General features: G+C 47.3%; 1 protein-coding gene across 3 annotated transcripts; it reads left to right on the top strand.

Annotated features, from left to right (window-relative positions):
* Positions 1-1992: 1992 nt before the first annotated feature.
* LOC8023478 lies at positions 1993-18713 on the top strand. Of its 3 annotated transcripts, XM_040220023.3 has the most exons (3): positions 2211-2383; positions 15679-15711; positions 15823-18713. In XM_040220023.3, the coding sequence occupies exons 1-3, from the start codon at positions 2334-2336 to the stop codon at positions 17978-17980; spliced, it is 2241 nt and encodes a 746-aa protein (XP_040075957.2). In that variant the 5' UTR covers positions 2211-2333; the 3' UTR covers positions 17981-18713. The 3 variants fall into 3 exon arrangements, with proteins under 3 accessions (XP_029824662.3, XP_040075957.2, XP_042145512.1); XM_029968802.4 differs by having other exon boundaries at positions 1993-2383; positions 15679-18713; XM_042289578.1 differs by lacking the exon at positions 2211-2383 and adding an exon at positions 3205-3329 and having other exon boundaries at positions 15679-18713.
* The last annotated feature ends 1911 nt before the right edge of the window (positions 18714-20624 follow it).

Genomic DNA, 20624 nt, shown 5'->3' with positions numbered 1-20624 from the left:
TTTTCGGTTCACTGCATATTCACTCCACTTCAGGCGACATATCCTGCCAAAAGTTTAAACTGGCACCATGCTGCATGTGGCCCTGCTCATCCATGGTCCACCTTCCCTGCAGCTAAAGCCCCTTAATAAAATTCAGGCTTCGTGTTTTTTTTGCAAGTACCGACAACCATTACTGTGCGAACGTGCCATGCGCCTCGTCCGTTGGCGCATTTGTCGCTACTTGTAACATAAACGTATTGGGGTGGATTTATACCCTGCTGCTACTTTAGATGGCCAGTTGCCTATGCAAAACAAAATCCCCCTCCAAGCCCTTCTCACCTAGAGGCTTCTGTTTCAAATATTTGACTCCAAGTATTGCGGGAGAAGCGACTGTCGTTCTTGTAGGAGGTGCAACAACATTACGAGGCGGCGGTTCATCGCGCATGCGCCGTCGTGCATCTCCCGTGTTTGTCGGTTGTCGTGTTGTCTGCTACTACAAGGCCGCGCTGAAAAAGCGCTTGCATTATGAAAAGATTGCGATTACATATGTCTAAAAGTGGCACACACAATTCCAGAAAGTTCAAGAAGCCTCCTGTTCGTCAGACTTCAGTGTAATATCTCCATTTTGTGAACACAGAGCAAGAAAGAGTGGAATGTAATAGCGATATCGGGCCCCATTTGCATCGCCGTGCAAGTGTGCCTTGCATGGCCTAATCAAAAGTGTTTCTGGCTTGCAACCAAAGGGTCATGGGTTTCAATTCCGCTTAAAATTCTTAACATTTTTTCTTTAAGGCAAATGAATTACTTTATAAAGTGAAATCATTTGAGACATGCGGCAACCTTTAATTCACATTACCTGTCATGTTTTAACCTTTTTCATTCCATGCGTGACGTCACGTACGTTTCACATGAGCGTTGTCCAAAATTCCTGCTTGAGGTCATGTGGCTGTGACGTCGTGACCCTATCGACCAATCAGGATTTTCCCGTCATGCCACCGACATTGGCTTTTCTGCGACACAAGCTTCTTAACGCCATCGCATTAAAATAGGTCCTGCACTAAACCCAGTGCTCCGCAAGGCAGCTTCCTCGCAAGTGGTGTAGTGGAATTTGGCTCATGTGACCCCTTCTCCGCCAATGAGGAGCTGGCGGCGAAACCCTTTTACAGCGGAGCTGTTAAGGGCTAGTTTCCCCAGGATCGTGTCCGCCAGCAAATTAATGTCGACACGACACTCCGGGCAGCTACCACCATTTATAAGCGACAGCAGCAACCAGACAACGGTTTGCCAGTTGTCTGGTTGCTGCCGTTGCTCATAGGTGGCAGCTACCTTTCCCATCCTTTCCACTTTGGCTTGCCGACTTGCAGCCGGCCATTACTTCATTCCCACTGTGATACACCTTCGCTGGTCTTCCTTCTTCACCAGAGTGAATAGGCTGACAGTTTTTGGGTACAGTGGCACAACTCTGGGTACATTTCGGTGACCTGTTTCGTTTGATTTACCTGAACCTTCTGCACCTGTGTAGAAAAGTGTAGGACCGCGCCCGCTTACTTCCAGTCGTATCTCAATACGTGGCTTGCACATGACGTCATTTCCGATGCTCTCCAGAGAAAAGGGGAAGAAGGAGCTCCCCTCTTATCAGGATCCTCCTTTGTGCCTCCCGGATTTGCACCGGTGTCGCTATTCTCCTCCCAAAAGATTAACCTGTCACTCAAAATTCTTACAAAAGCAGCTTCCCTCTACTTTTACATGGTGTTCAAGAGTATGCGATGTGCCACCAGTGCAAGGGGGCTTGCACATGACGTCATTTCCGATGACCTCCAGAGAAAAGGGGAAGAAGGAGCTCCCCTCTCATGAGGAGCCTCCCGGATTTGCACAGGTCTCGCTATTCTCCTCCCAGAAGATTATAGAAGATTAACCTTTCACTCAAAATTCTTACAAAAGCAGCTTCCCTCTCCTCCTTTTATATGGTGTTCAAAAGTATGCAATGTGACGTCAGTGCAAGCACACTGCCCTACACTTTTCTGCGCCGGGGCGATAACAGAGCGGTCGCTCCCAGGAGCGCCAGAGCGCGATTTTTAATATCCTCGGATAGATGGCGCAAGCTACACCCTGTTACGGAGGTATGGAACATCTAGTCACATCCAGCCATACAAGAGAGACAGCTGTAGATAGCTGTAGGATTTGGATTTGGAGGATTTGTTGATTGATCTTGTAGTCGTTGCAGTCTGTCGGTAGTCGGTTTATTCCGGATTGTTAGGAAAGTGGAGGTGGCGCGTACTTCAAGAATCGAGCGGCTCGAGCTACTCACTGCCTTCTGATAGTGATGTAAATTTCGGTGCTTGAAAGCACGCACAATGCCTCCGCAGCTTAGGCAGCGACCTCCGCGCGCGCAGGAGCCCAAAATGTAAGTTTGGCCAGTCTGGCCAGTTTAATGTGTTCCGTGTCACGTCTGATAGCGTACTATTGGGAGCGCGATTTACGATTTGTTCACTTTATTCACCGTTCGTCGTTGAGCTTCGACGCGCTGGCACAAAGCTCCGTGAATTGACGCTAGATGTTGGAATAGAACGCGAAAGTTTGAGAACAGGACGTTATCTGAAGAGTTTGAGGACGGGACACAATTTCTCCGAGTTGACGTTACAAGATAAGACATTGTAACGATAATGATCCCTGGAGAAAAAGAACAAGGGGGACAAAGGACAAACGCAAATCTCCAAACACAGCCTGTCCAGCTCGCTTGCACCTTTGTATTAATTTATCATCAAGACATTGTGGGTGCTTGTAACATTTACTGTAAACGACTTAATTTTTGGAGGCTAAAATTTCGAATCGGGCCATAGCTGAAAATTTGAAATTATTCGCGGGTTCTAATTTTCCCGAATTGAGTGTAGCTTCTATAGCGTTCACATACTGCCCGTATTTTTCGTGAATTGTAGGCGATTCGCGTAATTCGCGAAAATTTAGTCTTTTGCAGTATATAAAAGAAAAAAAAAAAAAACTTGGAAGACAAAAAAAAATATATTTTTTTTTATTGCTGACAAATGTTTTCATTGATATAAATCCCATATGCAGCTACATTCACTCTTACGTCCTGTTCTGGCTATAGGCTTTGTTAAACATCGGCTTGTAGAGATATTTTGTATTTCTAAAGACCCTTGATTTCGAAATTTAGTCTGGCCACCTCGGTAACGGTCTAGGTTTGGTGTATTTAGTTTTGTTGCGGGTATGTTTATGGGGTAGTAAAAACCAGTTTTTAAAGTGGTGATAGGATAGGCTTGCTTGTTGGATCTTCGTTGGTGGTGTTGCGTGCTAAAGGCAAGAGGCACACCCCATTGGGGTTGATCCTCCAGGTTTACAGCCCTACTGTAAAGCACTTTTGGTCTTATACTAGTGGTTTTATGGGTAGAAGAAAGCAGTTTTTAAAGTAGCGATAGGATAGTCGGGTTAAAGCAGGCTTTTTAGGTAGGGTCACGAGACCGAACCACCTGCACATTTGAAACTTTTGGCGGGCTAGTTGGTTGTGTGGGTAGAGGCGTACCCAGGCTTTCTTGGGTTTGAGTTTTGGTGGGATATTTGTCGTGGGGTCGCGCTGTGTGTCGGGAGACAATGGTGAATGTGCGACGAAAGAAGGATGCACAGCCTAAAGTAAAAGAAGGACCCAATGTAGAATGTGAGGAGTGTGGCCGTTGGTGCTGCATGATGGAGACGGAGTTCAAAACTGTAGCAGAAGCCGAGGAGAGCAGCTTTACCTGCCGGAGTTGCGAGAAGGTAGAACTTGGTTTTAAAAGAATAGGAAGGGAATGGGCGGATACGGTTCAGGAGTTGAAGCGGGAGGTAGGGGTAGTGCGGGAGAAGCGGGTACATCTCGAGGTGCAGGTGGGAGATTCGATTAAGAGGGCCGAAGCAGATGTGGAGGAGATGACCAGGGAATGGGAAAGTAAGGTAGATAGCGTGGCGGGAGAGCTGAGGCGAGAACGGTGAACAGCGAGCCGAACTTGAGTGACAGGTGGAGGAGCTTAGACAGGGGGAAGAGTGGAAGGTGGAGTTGGAGGAGCATAAGAAGAAGTGCGAGGAGATGGTGCAGCAACTGAGAGGAGTAGTTAATAAGAAAAAGGGTGAGGTGGCAGAGAAGACAGTGGTGAGGGCGGCAGACATAAGGGGCCAGTTGAATAGTGACAAGGTGTTTGACTGCGTAGGAAAAGAGCCTGCACAGCTGTATAGTGCTGCAGTACAGCAGGGTTCGAGGAAGGCAGCAGAAGTTGAGGCAGAGGAAGCACAGATAACTGGAGGGGATGAATACAGAAAGTCGGGGGTTAAGAGGGTGCTGGTGGTAGGAGACTCAAACATAACAAGGGTTAGGGAGGGGCTGCTGGACAGGGTGAAAGAGGATGGGAGGGTAAATGTAGTGGCTCAGTCAGGAAAGTGCATGGTAGACACTTGCCAAAGCGAAGGAGGGGGTGTGGGAAGACAGGGAAGGGAGAGCCTAGTGGTAATACACGCAGGACTAAATGATGTGTTAAAGGGACGGAGCCAGAACCTCGCCAGGCAGATAGAGTTGGGGTTACATAAGCTGAGGGAGGTCTCCGAGACTGTGCATGTGCAAATATGCACCGTCCCAGAGGTCTGGGGACAGTCTTCGCAGATAGAGAAGCGGGTGGTGGAAGCTAACCGGGTGATAAGGGCGTTAAGCCGACGATTTGGGTACGGAGTAATGGAAGTAAACAGGGTGGTGTACGAGGCTCGCTCCGACCCTTTTACATAAGGCATCCACTACAGTGGAACCACTGGGAGCACGGTAGGCGATAGGATTGGACGTCACATCATACATTTTTTGGGGGGTCCCGGAGCCCTGAGGGTGCCGGTGTGAATGAGGGCCAAAATGTAGATGCAGAGGGGAGTGTTTCGGAGGGTGAGTGGAAGCCTCGCAGGACTAGGAAAAAGAAACAGCTTAACATAGGGTTCATAAACATGCAGGGGGGCAGGAACAGAATACAGTGGGAGGAGATTGAGGAGCAATTAGAGAGCGAAAACTTTGCAGTGTATGGATTAGCAGAAACACATGTGAGGGATATGGAAGAACCACCTTACATACCAGGATATCATTGGATGGGATGCAACCGGGCCAATGGGGAACGCAAGGAAGGGGGATTAGGGGTATTAGTTAAGGGTCAGGAATAGGAAAGAGAACGAGAGGGCTGCAGGAAGCACATGTGGGTCAAAAGCAATATTGGGGGTTTGGACACAATCCTGGGTTTTGTCTATTTAAAAACAGGGAGTGATGCAGGGGAGGAAAATGCAAAACATTTGACATGTATATCAGGAGACGTTAGGGAAATCGGCACTAACAAGGAAATAATTATCTTGGGGGACATGAATGCACATTTGGAAGACTTTGATTGACATACAGATACAACAGGGAGGATGTTAGAGGAGTTCTACGAAGCTCTTGATCTGGTATTGGTTAATGCTCAGGTAAAATGTGATGGAAAAATAACACGGGAAAGAAAGAACTCTCACTCGACTATTGACTACTGTTTAATGTCGCGTAAGATATACAACAGATTAGGAGGCATGGAAATAGATGAGGAAGGCACGAAAAGTCTGGGGAGAGTGACCATAAGAGAATCAAGATCAGATTTGGCTCAGTAAAACCAGAAATGCAAAATCAAAAACAAGAAGGTAGGAATAACTTAAATGATAAACAACTACAGGAGGTATCTAAGCGAATCGAGAACATAGTATCCAAGCAACCGGAAAGAGAATGGACACATGAAGACTTAATTAGTGTTTTCAAAGGAGAGTTAGAGAAATATTGAGTCAAACAAGGAGGAAGAAAACTAAAACGCAAGCTCAAAAGCTGGTGGGATAAAGAGGTTAAGGCAGCAATATCGAGACGCCAGGCGGCATCTAAAGAACACAGATGGGCAAAGAAAAAGGGGGCCACACTAGCCGAAGTAGCATCAAAATGGGAGGATTCTCAGGAAAGAAAGCGGGAGGCGTCAGCATTAATACAGGCCAAAATTGGGAGGGCAGGGGTCCAGTGGGTGATAGAGATAAACCAGAAGGATAGGAATGCGGCAAAAAGGTTCTGGGAATACATTAGTGCGCGGAAAAAAGACCGAGGGGTACCAGCAGACACTAACCACACAGGAAGGGACAATGGTAGAGGGGGAAGAGGCAAGAGAATACATTAGACATACAATTGAAGCAGCATTTTCAGAGTTAGAATCAGATCAGGCCGTAGGGGATGGTAGTGTCTACACAATACAAGAGGAGGATCATAGTGAAGAAGAGAAAATGACCACTGGGGAGTGGGAAAAAGCAGAAGGAAGGGTTCCGGCTGGAACTGCAGCAGGTCCAGACGGCATACCAATGAGATTGATAAAAGTTCTAGGCCAGGGGTTCTCAAACTTTTTGGCCTCACGGAACCCCAGGAAGCCTCAAAAGCTGCCGCGAAACTCCCCCCCCCCCCCCCCCCCCCCCCCTGCCTCCCCTCCATATTTTCCGACTGAGAGGCAGCAGATGCACAATTGTAGGCAATTTTGCTTGTGTTGCTTCCCATATATCCCCACCGTATCAATCGCGATGTCAGTACAACGTGAGATGAAGGCGCTTTGCATGATCCTGCTGCACCGCCTGTGGCATGGGGGGGGGGGGGGGGGGGGGGTAGCAATTTCGGTGTTCGCGGAACCCGTGAGACCAGCTCGTGGAACCCATGTGTTCCCCGGAACCTAGTTTGAGAACCCCTGTTCTAGGCAAAACAAGCAAATTGAAACTAAGGCAGGTGATTGACCAGATACTTATAGGAGGGGAGGTACCCAGTGACGGGAAATTGAACAGTATGAGATTTTTATATAAGGGCAAGGGAGACAAAGACAGTATCAAATCATACCAACCAATCACAGTAACTTCAGTAATATATAGGCCATTGTAAAATTGTTTAAAAGTAAAAATAAAAAGAATTGTAAAAAAGAAGAATGGAAGAATGGGCAGAGAGAAAGCAGATTTTAGGGGAGATTCAAAACGGTTTCAGGAAAGATAGACGACTAGATGATAATTTATTCGTAATCACTCAGTGCATAGAGATAGCAGTGACAAGTCAAAGGCCATTAGGGTAAGCATTTTTAGACATCAAAGGGGCATATGACAATGTGAATCAGGAAAAACTCTGGAACCAACTGAAGGGATATGGACGAGAGGGAACCATGGTTAAGTTTCTAGAACGGGTTTATACGGAGAATAGGGTGGTTATAACATGGGAAGCCGAAACTACAAGACCAGCAGCGATAAAAAGAGGTCATAGACAGGGTTGCCCATTGTCTCCCCTGCTCTTTATGATATACTTCAGCGAGATGGGAAAAAGGTTAGAACGGCGCAACCTCGGTTTTGACCTGACTTACATGGAGGAAGGACATAAAGTAAATCAAGTATTGCCAGGGTTAATGTATGCAGACGACATTGTACTCGTATCAGAAAGTCGTGAGACAATACAGGAACTGATTAGGATTTGCAGCAGGGAAAGGGACAATTTAGGACTAAAATTTAGTAGGGAAAAGTCTGGTATAATAGTTTTCAACGACGAGAAGGGGGAGCCCCTGGAGATACAGGACACATTGATAGAACACATAGAAAAGTACAAATATCTGGGAGTATGATTAAGTGAAGGAAGATGGTATCTAAAAGACCATGAAGATATTGTAATAAAGAAGGGGAAACGAGATTCGGCTATCATGAAACACAGGGCACTATGGAACTATAATAGATATGAAGTCTTTAGGGGTGTATGGAAGGGAGTCATGGTGCCAGGACTGTCATTTGGGAATGCGATATTGTGTAAAAGGTCAGAAATCCAGGCTGGTTTAGAGATACAGCACAAGAGTGTGGGTAGGTTGGCATTGGAGGTACCGTGCCCCTCAAACTTAACGCCGCCACTAGATTGTCCGGTTTATTCACTTGTTGAGCTATTCCTGAACCTAGTGGTCGAACTACTTGGTGAACATTCGTGTCCCCGATGAGAACCCAACCAGTGGAAGGTATTCGAGCAGCTGCAGCGACCAATTTATTTTTGGGTCGCATGCAATAGATCAATATTTGCGTAACCGGGTGTAACCGAGTGGCGGCGTTAAGTTTGAAGGGCACTGTACATGGTAATACACCAAATGAGAGAGTACAGGGGGATATGGGTTGGGCATCTTTCGAGAGGAGAGAAGCGATCAGTAAAGTAAAATTTGAACAAAGACTAGCTGAAATTGAGGATAGACGGTGGGCAGCGAAAGTGTACAAGTATCTATACGCTCCGTGCGGGAACTATAGGGGGCGCTTTCAAAAACGCGCGTAGCGCCGTTAGCGGAGGAGCTGGCGTTCGACAGTGAGGCGCGTTCAGCAGCCTGCGACGCCTTTTCGCGTGCGAAGCTGTGGCGGCGGAAGCGCGCACGGACGAAACTTTTGCTTTTTGAGCCGACAAGTTGAGGGTGACGTTGCATGAGTGCTGGTAGAGATTTGAGAAAGGAATTTAGGCTGTTCTCCCCTCCTTATATATTGAGTTTGAGTTGTTATTAGCACTAATTTCTTTAGTTGTGCTCGAAAAAGGGGTTTGAGAAATTTTCCGAAGAGCAAGACGGCCGCCACCATAATTGCTCTCAGTGGGAAATTTGTTTCGCTCGTCGCTGTAAACGTAGGACTGCTGGGACGATGATATTTGGAGGTGAGTGAGATGTTCACTAAGTGGGCCAAGTTTTATTAAGACAGCAGGTGTGAAAGTTATGGTTCTAACGAATAAAGGAATAAAGCTGTAAGGACTATCCAATATTGGATCCAACATCTTGTGTTATAACCGGGCTGTGCGAAGTGCAGATTTGGACACACAGTTTCTTGGACATGACCGTAAGTTGACACAACAGTTATAATACCAAAAATAGGTAGCATAGGGAAACCAGGTGGAAATTAGGTTTGGGCGGCGTAACTGAATGGGAAACGGTTTTGACCGTGAAAGGGCTGTGAAGAGAATACCACTGGTCGTGGGAGGTGGAAACTTTACAGGTAGGAAGAGACTACTGCACTGTAATTCCAATTGAAGCAACTTTACGAAAGGTTGCTTCAAAGCTGAGAAAACCAAGTTTGCCGGCCAATTAACACACGGTTCGGCCGTCAAAGGCTTTTGCGGTCAGCTGTTGTGTAGTAATCTGGTTGTGCGAGGGGCTGATTTTCGGCACACAGGTCTTGGACAACCGTAACTTGACAAAACACTTATACCTAAAAAAGATGGCATAGTTTAACCAGGTGGAAATATTTTTGAGCGGCGTAACTAAATGGGAACCGGTTTTGACCGTCAAAGGCTGTCAAGAGAATGCCACTCACCATGGCCGGGAGGTGCACACTTTACAGGTAGGAAGGTACCAGTGGACGGTACTTCCAGTTCGAACAACTTTGCGATAGGTGGCTCTAAAGCCGAGAAAAAAAAAAAACAATTTGTCAACAAGACTCGGGGTGTCAGTGTTTCCACATCCAAAAGGAGGCCGATCAAAAAAGAAAGCACACCACATAAACTTCCATACTCAAACATCGATTGTCCATTCATTCCAAATTTCATTGTAGTTTTCCTTAGATTCATATTGGTCGCTTTTTGTACCGTCCGAATCTTTCTTCATGAAGTACAGACCGCGTGCCATACTGGTCCGGAAATATCATCGACACGTACGAGGAGGACGAAACTTCCTTGGAGGGCATTCCTTAAACGAAATTCGCACTGCATACCCGTGAATGTGGGATGGCATTACTGGTACGAAAACAAACGCAGAGCGCAAAGCGGCAGTGTAGAATATGTCAGCCGTGCCGACACAGTGGCAGACATGATCCGGAGACCAAATTTCTCGCGTCTTACGCGACCGGTCCATCGTTGTCGCTGTCTCACAAAACATCGGCGAGGTGAAAAACTGTGAAACTTCGTCCCCACAAGATACGACGCATAAATATTGGAGCACTTAACGACGCAGCAGTTCATGCTGTCAACCCAACGCAACCGCACCGCTCCGACTTCAATGCGTACCAGTGTACGCGGCGTGGTCGGCGTGGTTTCGTTTCGCTGGGACTCTCACTGCCTACCTTCGGTAACGGCCGCGCGGCGGCGCGCCGGTCGCGTCGCACGGAGTGTATATATGAAAAGTCTAAACACTAAGTGGACAAACCGAACCCTCAAGCTGAGATTTAAATACATTCAACGAGATGGAGCCGATCAGAGCGGGTCCCTATCATTTCGTCGAAACTCGTTTCGTGGAATTACGTTTCGTGGACAACTTTTCGTGGACACACGTTTCATGGACACACGTTTCGTCGACAGTGTGACGTTTCATCGACAATCGTTTCGTCGACAGCACCACCGTAAAACGTTTCGTCGACAAACTTTTTTTTTTTTTTTTGCGGTTCCGAAAGGAATGCCGGAAACTTAAGGTACATATAAAATAATTTCATTATGACTTTGTTCTTGAGTGAGAGCGATGAAAAGGACATGCTGGATCGCGAAAGGAACGGGGCAGCAGAACGAAGAGAACGAAGTGCGCAACGATATAGCCTCAACAAATACCGAACGACGCAATACATACCGAACGCCTCAACGGGTCAGAACGTTTCTCAACAATGTAAATATTGTACATAAACCCTGTTATTCCTTCTCTTAACGCTATTTAACAGTACATGCGCTTGTAACAGATGAAAAAGACGATGCCTAGCGCAGTTGCTCTCCAAGGTGAGCAACTGCGCTATCCTCTCGCTCTCATCCGTGTCAAATGGAAAAGCAAGAGCGCGCAGGACTTCGCGCGCGGCCTATTCGGATATTTGCAAGTTCCGATGCCCGTTTATGGAACCGAAAGTTACTGGAAGAAGAAAAGTGGTGGAGAAAAATATGCGTAGGCACAAAGCAAAACTTCGATCCAATGGTGGGTTGCGGAAAAGGGCGTAAACACTGTTTTTTTTTCTTCATATTGGTTATTTTAAAACAAAACTACAGCTTGCAGCCTTTTATTGCAACATTACAACCCTAATACTTCAATTGAAGTCAAGCGTGTTCATTACCCTAAATTATTCAAAACGAAAAGTGATGCAGTGTTTTACTGGCTACTGCGGCTTATACGCGAAAAAACTGTTTAGTCACACTAGTTTCATCGTCATGTATCCTTAAAGGGGTACTCCGCCGTTTTCTTCATAGTCCCCGATTCGCCTAAAGACTTGCTGAAAACACCAACAAACATCGCTGAACTAGTAACCCAAATATTTGGACAAAATAACTTTTTTTTCGCGAAGTTACAGAATTTACAATTTTGGTCCTCATCGTGTTTTCCAAAGTGAAAAGCTCTACTGGCAACATTGAAAAAGTGACGTCATGAGTGTGCAGGGGTTCACTCTTTGGGCTGTAGACTTTGTTTTCAACTGATTACAGGCAGTTTTATGGTGTCAAAGAATGCTTTGGAAAGTCGCTCCAGCTCCCGCGCAGCAGCACGATACAAATGCTCGGCATAGTTTATTTTTAGACTGCCTGCTCGAACCGCAAGCCGTGACGTCACGGCAATGAAAAGCGCGGGTATATTCGAATCTTCGTTTTGGCGTCATTTTCATTTGCCGATTTCACAATAACTATTCTGAATTTCGCGATACAAAATAACATATTAGAAAGAGTAAAGGACGGCGATTTCAAAAATATAGTTAGTTGGGGTTGCTCAAAAAGTCGCCGGAGTTCCCCTTTAAGGGCCGATTAAAAAGGACATTACACAATAAGGGGGCTGTAAACAATGTCAAATAAGAATAAATAACAAAAACACGAAAACCAATAACGCTCGCACTACCGGGAGGACCGTGAGCACGCTGCCCGCCAGTAAACCTAAAAAAAAAAAAAAAAAAAAAAACTACATTGCAATTCAAAAAATAAATAAATAAACAAACAAACACGATAATTGGTCACAGATAAATAAAACAGTACACGAAGTTTAGTCGTATTACACAAAGTAAACCATAGTTGATATCGAATGTGCATCTTATTGCATTATATAGCTTCTCTCGAGCAGCCGCCACATGCAAGGCCTTGGACACGGTAGTACCACTGGATGAAATCTGTCGGTAAGAGCCACACGCGACATTAAATTATTATTTTATCGATTCCAGCAGACCGATACCTGGGGCAAGTTCGTACTCTTTTCATAAAAAAGCGGCTTCCAAATCTAATGTTCTTTGGTCACATATTAGCTTATCTGCATGCAAAATTTCAGTATAGGCATAACATATGGAGAACTATTGTGTTATTCATTATCCAGAAGCTAAATATGCTAAAGACTAAAAATCGTATACGGTCTGGTAAGTACAGTAGGTTGAATACCCAGTGTTTGGAGGAGAAAACAACCGTGTTTTATCACCGTAAAAGTAAACCACGCGTAGGAAAATGCTCAGTCTCCTTTAAAGTTTATTGCTAGCGGCTAAGACCAGATGCCAATTAGCTTGAAAACCGATTTTATGCCATTTTCAACGGTAGGAAGGCTGTGCGCACCGCAAACAGGCCTCGTTTATTCTTTCAAATTTTCTTTAAGAGCTTCAGTGTTTTGACGTGTGGACAATCTATGCTATGTTCAGCTGGCTCTTGAGTGTTCTGCCAAAAGACGCGACGCGCGGAAAGATACGCTTGCTCTGGAAATGACTCAACCACTTTTTCAAAACAGTCGGAGTGCCGGCGGCCAGTCCGCGAAGGGTTGCACTCGATGACGTACAGACACCTCGATCACGTATGATGCCGAAAGCGTAGCCCTCAAGAGCTGCGCATATTGTTGAATGTTTTAAAAATCTAATTTGAAAAAGGACACTGGTCGATAACAAAACTTCCCGGCTTTGACAACGCGTCCCCAAAGGTTCGGGCAAAGACACGAGCGAAACCACTCAAATCGTAAGTTCCGTAATCAGTGCAATCGGCGAGCTCCCCCCCCCCCCTCCCCCCCCCCCCCTCCCAAAAAAAAAATAATAAGCAAAAAAAAAAATTTTATAGTTTAAATTGGTGAGGCAAGATGGCTGCGTACTGGTTCGCCATACTTGGCCCAGTCAGCCATCTTTCATCCATCCATCCATCCAACACAAGGCCGCGCGAGGAGGCGCAGCTGGCGGAGCTTGCACAGAGCCGTATATTGTGAGCTTGCAGAGCGGGCTCAGCGGGCTGTCGACGAAACGTCGCAACATCTGTCGATGAAACGAGCACCCGCTCGTTTCCACGAAACGATCTGTCGATGAAACATCGCAGTGTCGACGAAACGATTTGTCCATGAAACGTCGTTCGACGAATTGATTGCCACCGGATCAGAGCATATCAGTAGAAAAGGGAGTAAAGGAAACAGAGAGGAAATTGTGGGAAGAGAGAATGTAGGGGAAATCAGCTTTAACAATATACAGGGTGCAAAAACAAGAAATAAAGAAGGAACAGCTGTATGATAATTCAGTGGGGAGCTCTATGTTGTTTGAAGCTAGAACAGGGGTGCTACGAACGAAAACGTACAGGGCTAAATTCCAGGAAGTAGACAGTCTGTGCGACGTATGCAACCGCGAAAAGGAAGCCATAGAACATGTAATTTTAAGGTGCACGGGGCTTCGTCCCACCCTCGGGGGGGGGGGGGGGGGGATGACTATGGATTTGGAGGGGGGCACTGGGGTTTCCGGACATGGATGGACGAATGGATAGGGAAAGAATTGCGGTAACTAAGAGGAGATTGGAAGATTGGTGGAAGAGATCTAGGGAAGGATAAAAAAAAATACAAATAAAAATAGGCAATAAATTTAATTTAAAAGAGAGGGGGGTTGGTTATAACAAAATTCATACAAATTAAAAAAAGAAAAAAAAAAGAAGGGATGACGAAATGTTAGGTCAGAGACTGGTCAGAGACTGGAGTCCTTAGACCATGCTTTTAATCAATGCACTTTGAATGGTCTGTCCCATGCCCCCCCAACTCTGTGCAGTCTTGGCACGGGTAGAGTAACTGTATTGGCTCTGCTTGTAGAGCCAGAGTATTGCATTTCTTTTCCTTGCGCCGCCAACTCCGTATCGGCAGAGAGGCGGTCACGTGTGCTCAGCTGGATCCAGCCTTCACGAGGGAAAGTGACCTTGCTGGTGCTGAGTTTTGGGCGGAGCGTGTTTCTTGCTTTGCATTTGCAAAATATACGTCCAACACTAAAATGGGTTCCTTGACCCCATTTTATTGAGAGATTCACTCAAGTAAGCACCTCATACGGAGTGATAGCTTCTTGATAACTTTGAAACTGAAACGAATGGAGAAAGAAAAACTGTACATGGAAGAACACCTTAGCTTTCGTATGTCTGTCTTTGACGAATATACACAAAATTTTAACCGCCATTAGCACACAAATATTCAGCCCAATATTTCAGTGACTAGATGGCGCTGAATTTCTGAAAGGGTCTATTATCTTTTGATCCACGCAATGTCATGTTCTCAGATATTTGTGTTCTATCCCAACTGCTAGCGTCACTTTCTCAGAGTTTGAGCTCTCTGGGACGCATAGTTTATTTACCCAGGCCGAAAAACACCGTCCTCCTTTCTTGGGAATGCTTTGCACATTGGGACGAATGGCATGAAGCACCAGGAATGGGCCCCATTTTTCCATTGAACGTTTCAGAAAATCACTTTTGATCAAGGTAATTTTTGAAATTTTGACATCCGGTCCGGACTGCTAGCACTACATTTGGGCGGAGACTAAGCATTTGGCAATGCGCTGTTTATTTTTGCAGCGAAAAAACACTGTAAATTCTTTTCAGGAACACGCTTTACTTTGACCTACACATATAAACAGTCGGCAGTTAGTTTCCACCAGCTCCAGACACGATACGCCATCCTGGCTTGAAACATGCTCCTTTAGAGCTCCGCTTTGTGGCTCACCGATACTGTGTGTAAGCACTTGACAGCACCTTGCTCTTAGCGATTGCTTGCAAGGTAACACTGTGAAAGGAGTACTGGCGGAGGAACTGTGGCCAAGTCATTTAATGTACCCTAGCGCCTGCAGAACGAAAGCTGACATTGCAAAATGCAGAAGTCCTGAGCTCAATTCCCGTACCTTTCTGTTTTGACCTAAATGAGAATCGTTCTGGCGTGGTACTGTGTATCACTACTGTGCGACGCAAGTTAAAGGCCCCTGGTTAGCACTCGTAGTGGACTGGCACAATTTTTTATTTTTAGCGTAGTCGCTAGACGCCCATTGGGGCTGACTAATTTCCCCACTGCCTAAACATATACACGATTTGATTGCTTGGAAGTGCTCGCATTAGACAGACCAATTAAATTGCGCCACTGCGAGCAATCACACGCGGTATTTACCAGTGGCCATAGCAGAACTTGTTACTGCTGAGCGTCTGTCAACGACAGGTTTCCACAGAGCTTCCATAATGTGCATCGCGCACCATCAGGATTGTTCTTATTGGCAGACGGAAAGTGGAGGCTCATTTCGTAAAAGTGCTGCAAACAATGTGCTTTAATATGGCCTCTGGTGAATACTGCCTATAGTGGATGGTTCTCTACTAGCAGTGCTCTGGATTGTGCACCTCAATGTGGTCCCCCAGCATTTGTGCTCAGGGGGCCACACTAAAAGATGTTTAGAAGTCACTGCATTTCATATAGTTTTGAAACGTGTACAGTGCTAGCCGGTTGACGCTCATCATTTCACATCCAGGACAGCCACCCAACTTCGTCGGAAGCTTCGCAGGTATGCCAGACACCTCAGCCGACTGTGTCCAGACATACTGCCAGCCAAGGAAGTCTTTGGCTTCCTTAGTATCATCATGGACATGCGGACGGACTTCTTTGCCCCATGTAGCAAGAGCGAGAACCAGCCATGCCTCATCCTGAAGCAGCTCGTCTTCTGGAACCTGCTGCTGGAGGGTGCCCGGGTGGAGCTGCTCGAGGTCGCTCCTGAAACCATCGGCCTTGGTCAGGCATTACGTCCCAGCAGCCCAGATGCAGTGCATCCCAGCTTCCAATGGGCCTTTCTGCACTGGCTCCTCAAGGAACACAGCTGCATCAAACAGTTGCGGCTTAGCTGCAGGTTCATGGACCCCAGTTTCCCGACACCTCTCCTCTCCGACGTCCTTTACCTCAACTCTGGTCTGACAACCCTGGAGCTTGGGTATGAGTTCAGCAAAGAGGAGTTGGCCAGTGTCTTGCCAGCTGTCGGCAACTTGCGAGGGCTAGAGAGCCTGGTTTTGGAGGAACTAACCTTGTCCCAGGGCTCAGCTGTCTTGCTGGAGGCAGCACTTAAGGAGCTTTCGGTTCTCGCATCCCTCAGACTATCACACTTGAGTGTTCCTCCTGGTGAGGGAGTGGATCGTCTGGGAGTTGCACTCGGCGGTATGTCGGTGCTGACGTCTCTCTCGCTGTCTTGCACGAGCATAGATCCTGCCGATGCCAAGCTGCTGCTTCGGGGCCTGAGTCTTGGCATTACCGTGCTCAGCATAGACGACCATCTTCTTAAGCCGGGAGGAGGAACTGTTCTTGCCGAGTATGTTGCACAAAACAGAGTCTTAAGGAAACTGATGTTAAGGCAACAGGTATGCTTTGAAATGACAGAGCTTGAAAACTTCCTGGCAGGACTGCTGCTGAACCGTGGTCTTGAGGAACTGCATCTTTCGGGCTTCGGACTTCAGGCGTCTGCAATGGAGTTGCTCGTAGAAGCCGTGGTGGAGCACAAGGCCCTCAGGATCCTCGACATTCAGTTCTTCGACGAGTGTTGGCAGATGGACGGAACGCCCCTCGCCGCCCTCGTCGGTCGGAACACGGGCCTCAGAGAGTTGGTCTTTACGGGCGGCGAAGTCGCCTGCTGCGACGCGTTTGCCAAGGCGGTCCGCGAGAATGGCACGCTGCAGAAGCTGACACTTGACCTTGTAGAGCCGGATGACATGATCAGCGTCGCTGTCTACAGAGAGCTCCTGGAAGCTCTCTCGTACAATGATTCACTCCAGGAGGTCAACTTCGGCATCATGTACTCCTGCATGCTGAGTGACTTTGCCCAGCTGCTTCGGGAGACCAAGACAGAGACGAGGGTCAAGCTGGAGGTTGACGAGGTGGGACCCCTGAGGTTTGCGGAAGTCATGAAGAACTGCACGGGGTTCTCCAAGATGAGGTGCTCCGGCCGGTGGAGCAAGCACACCTTGTCCCCAAGAGAGTTGCGGCATCTGGTCCACTTCTACCGCCTCGAAGACCTCAGCCTCGACCTGGACGACCAGTTGCTCGAGGTTGGCGACGTGACATGCCTGGCACATTTTCTGTCCTCCACAAGAACCCTCCGGTCTGCCAGTTTATGCTTCCTCACGTCGGTGGCATCCACACGCATCCTCTTGCAGGCAATCTCCCGCAACCGGAGCATCTCGAATCTCAGCCTCCACGGCTGGGAGTTCGGTCCTTCTGAGGCCAATCTCCTCTACTTGCTGCTGAGGAACTCCGAGATCCTGAACCGGCTTTTCCTGCAGCCCAGGGACCCCGAGGGGTGCCTGGCACTGAGCAATCTGCACGTGGAGCTCACTTTCAACCACAGCCTACTCTCTGTGCACGTGCACCTGGGGTACAACGTCGAGGAGATGTACGACATGATCAAGCACACGACTCACCGCAACACGTCGTTGATGTACTGTGCAGTTCAGTTTGCCCTGGGATCCCGCAGCCGACGGTTCGCTGAGGCTTTCGAGCTGGTCTGGAGGAGTCCTGCCGTGGCGAAGGAGGTGCAAAAGTTAACGTCGGAGTCGGAGTTGGTGGCAAGGGAGAGGGTGAGGGCTCGGAAGCGCTACCTCGACGAGAACTTCCTGGCTGTGGCCGGCGTCGTCAAAGATGCTGTTGTGTGCGTCAAGAACGGTCGGCTCCAGCTGGACCGGATCGGCCTGGACAACTGGCTCCAAATAAGGGGATACCTCAGGGTGGCGGACATCAAGGAGTCCGTGGCCGCAGCGGCCCACCGTCGGAAGAGGCGCCTGCACAGCCGCTAGACGTCTTGGAAAACTGTTGGGTACTTTTCCAAGAAAGGACTGCCGCTCTTCTGATCTGTCTTTCGTGTTTCTGTGTTCTGCTGGAGCGCATCGAGTCACTACAGTAAAACCGCTTCTGTGAAGTGTCTAACATTCCTACAGATTGCTCAAGAGGTTGTTTGCTGCAGCAGATGTCAGCACATTGTTTGTGGGGTGCTGTTGAGAATTAGTCTTGAGAGGTGACTCTTCAAGTGGTATGTATAGATCAGTGGCAAAGTCAGGGGGGGGGGGGGGGGGGAAGGCTCTAATTATACATATGCATTTTAATCTCCCCCGCACCCCAAGTCATGGACATTCCAGCCACTTCAGCCAGCCCCCCGTTCCCAAAGAAAATTCCCGGCTACACCACTGGCATAGACATACTAGTACATTTTGCGTGACCTTCTAGATCTTAATGTTATGACTGCTTTAGATTTCTAGTTTGTGTGTCTGTGCAAAGGTATTTGCTGTGCCTTGTAATAGTGTCATTTGGGCAACAAAAAAAAGAGTGAAATTTTCAATAGTGTTGCCGCTATAGCTTGTGGGGAATATTTGAAGGCATAGGCGCACAAAAACTGCGATGGATATGGTTTTGCATGCCCGAGCTTGTCATGACGGGCACTAGATGTGACTGCTGTCGAATATCTTTAATTGGTTTTATTATGCCAGCCTGTTTCTTTGTTTTTTTTTATTAAAATTAATAATTATCTCTGCCTATTATTGTGCAAGACGGTTTGAACACAGTGATAGGAGCTACTTTTTTTACTGTTTGCAAACCGAACACGTACAATGAGCTGCCCTTAATTAGTGAAACACGGTGGCTCAGTCCCACAGAGCCTCATATGGCATTGAAAAAAAAGTATGAAATGGCACAAAAGATATTACATGCTTAACCAAGGAAACTGTGCAGAGATGGACAAGCATGCCTGTGATTTAGCGAAACGCTTCTCGTAACCTCCGACATGAAGTGTGAGGAACGACTTGCAACATACAAGAGAAGCTTAAACTGGAGCACAGAAGACCAGTAAATTGAAACAAATTTTCCACTGGGGACGATGCTGCTGTCTCTGGGAGTCCCTGCTTGACCTTGAAGGCCTTTGTCACTAAGCAAGAAAGCGATAGAAGGTTTTAAGTGTGTCTTGGCACCACACTAAACAGCTCCCAAACAAAACGTGCAACTTCCACAGGGCTGGGCTCTTAGCCCCACCCTTTTGAACATCCCCACGGAGGACCGTTTAGAAACAACACCCGTTGGCTCACTTCGGTTTCTGTGTTCTGTCCACGGTGACGACATAGGCATGAGGACTACCGCTGAAAAGCCGGACGACGTGCTTGTGCAGCGTGTGCCATGGCGTTTGCGTTGGAAGGGTAGAGTTGGCGCTCGGCGGTACATCTGTTCGATCAGTGAGTGTTGGCAAATTTTTGGGCACCACCCACGATGCCAGGCTTCAAGGAAGGTGTCGAGCTGCAAAAGTCGTCCTGTTGCTAGCTTCGAATGGGGAAACACGGCAGCACCGAGACTGTTTTCAGGGGGCAGCCGCGGTTGGACGCACGTGGTACATGGTGCCATTCTCGCATTCTTCCGACAAGCGAATAACTCGAGTTGAGTATGTCCATCGCAGTGAGCCTCTCTGGACCTACCTCGAGTCACTAAACAAGCAACGCTCCTGGTGTCGGCACTTAATTTTCTGATTTTCTTCTGGGCGCCGCCATTTTGGTGCTTGGTGCAGAGCAGACGCAATTGGCGATTGTTATAAATAAACAAAACAACTTCACGGGCTTTAGAAAGGATGTTGGGAAGCTCGGGCGATATCGTATTGCTCTATCCCAGACTTTTAACATTTGTGGAGGACGTAAAACTGTTTCCTGTGGTTTTAGATGAAGCTTGAGACAATTGGCAATGGTAGTGTGCCATTGGCGGCACTACTTGAATGCGTTTACTGTAATATCTTGAGAGATAGCCCACCTAAAATCAACAGCAAATCGGGTGAAAATGGGGAGTGGGCCGACTTTTGGTGTGCGAACGAGAAAGTTGAAAAAATGCTAATCTTGGGTCATCTGTCTCTGCCAAACTCGTAATTTTGGCAAGGGTCACTGAAGCAAAGATGACTGTACTTCTCAGTCAAGAATGTTCGCTTATATCCTGCTACAGGTCTTTCGGTGTTTAAGAAATATAGCAAATCATGCCAAAAATGGGGGTGGTTTATTTTTCGGAAGTAAGGCGTCTCGGGATATTGCGGTAAGCTGAAAGTTGGGTTTCATGTTTCTCCCAAGCGTCATGGTCGCTGCTCGCTCAACCAGTACCCCTATGCCAGGTAGTGGTATTAAAGCAACCTGCTGAAAAACGTTGGCCAGCATTAGCCCAATGCTTCTCGGCTTCTTGGGCACGGTCACTTCCCCCCACTGCACAGGTGCCACTATGGACCATGGCATGCATTGACTGCAACTCTCCCCTACCTGGAATCCACCACAAGAAAAGAACTGGTACAGATTGCAAGGTATACGGGTACTTTGTTTGTAGGGATGAATCCCTACACCTTGCTATGGCATTTGAGATACCATAGCAAGGTGCAACTTGGAACGGCCATTTCAAAGATCAAGTTGGCTACCCAGCTGTGGAATGGGC

Source organism: Ixodes scapularis, unplaced genomic scaffold (assembly GCF_016920785.2).
Source record: "Ixodes scapularis isolate PalLabHiFi unplaced genomic scaffold, ASM1692078v2 PGA_scaffold0__279_contigs__length_252992795, whole genome shotgun sequence".
Taxonomy (NCBI): Eukaryota; Metazoa; Arthropoda; class Arachnida; order Ixodida; family Ixodidae; genus Ixodes; species Ixodes scapularis.
Note: the sequence above shows the minus strand (reverse complement) of the source record. Positions and strands in the feature narration are given on the sequence as shown.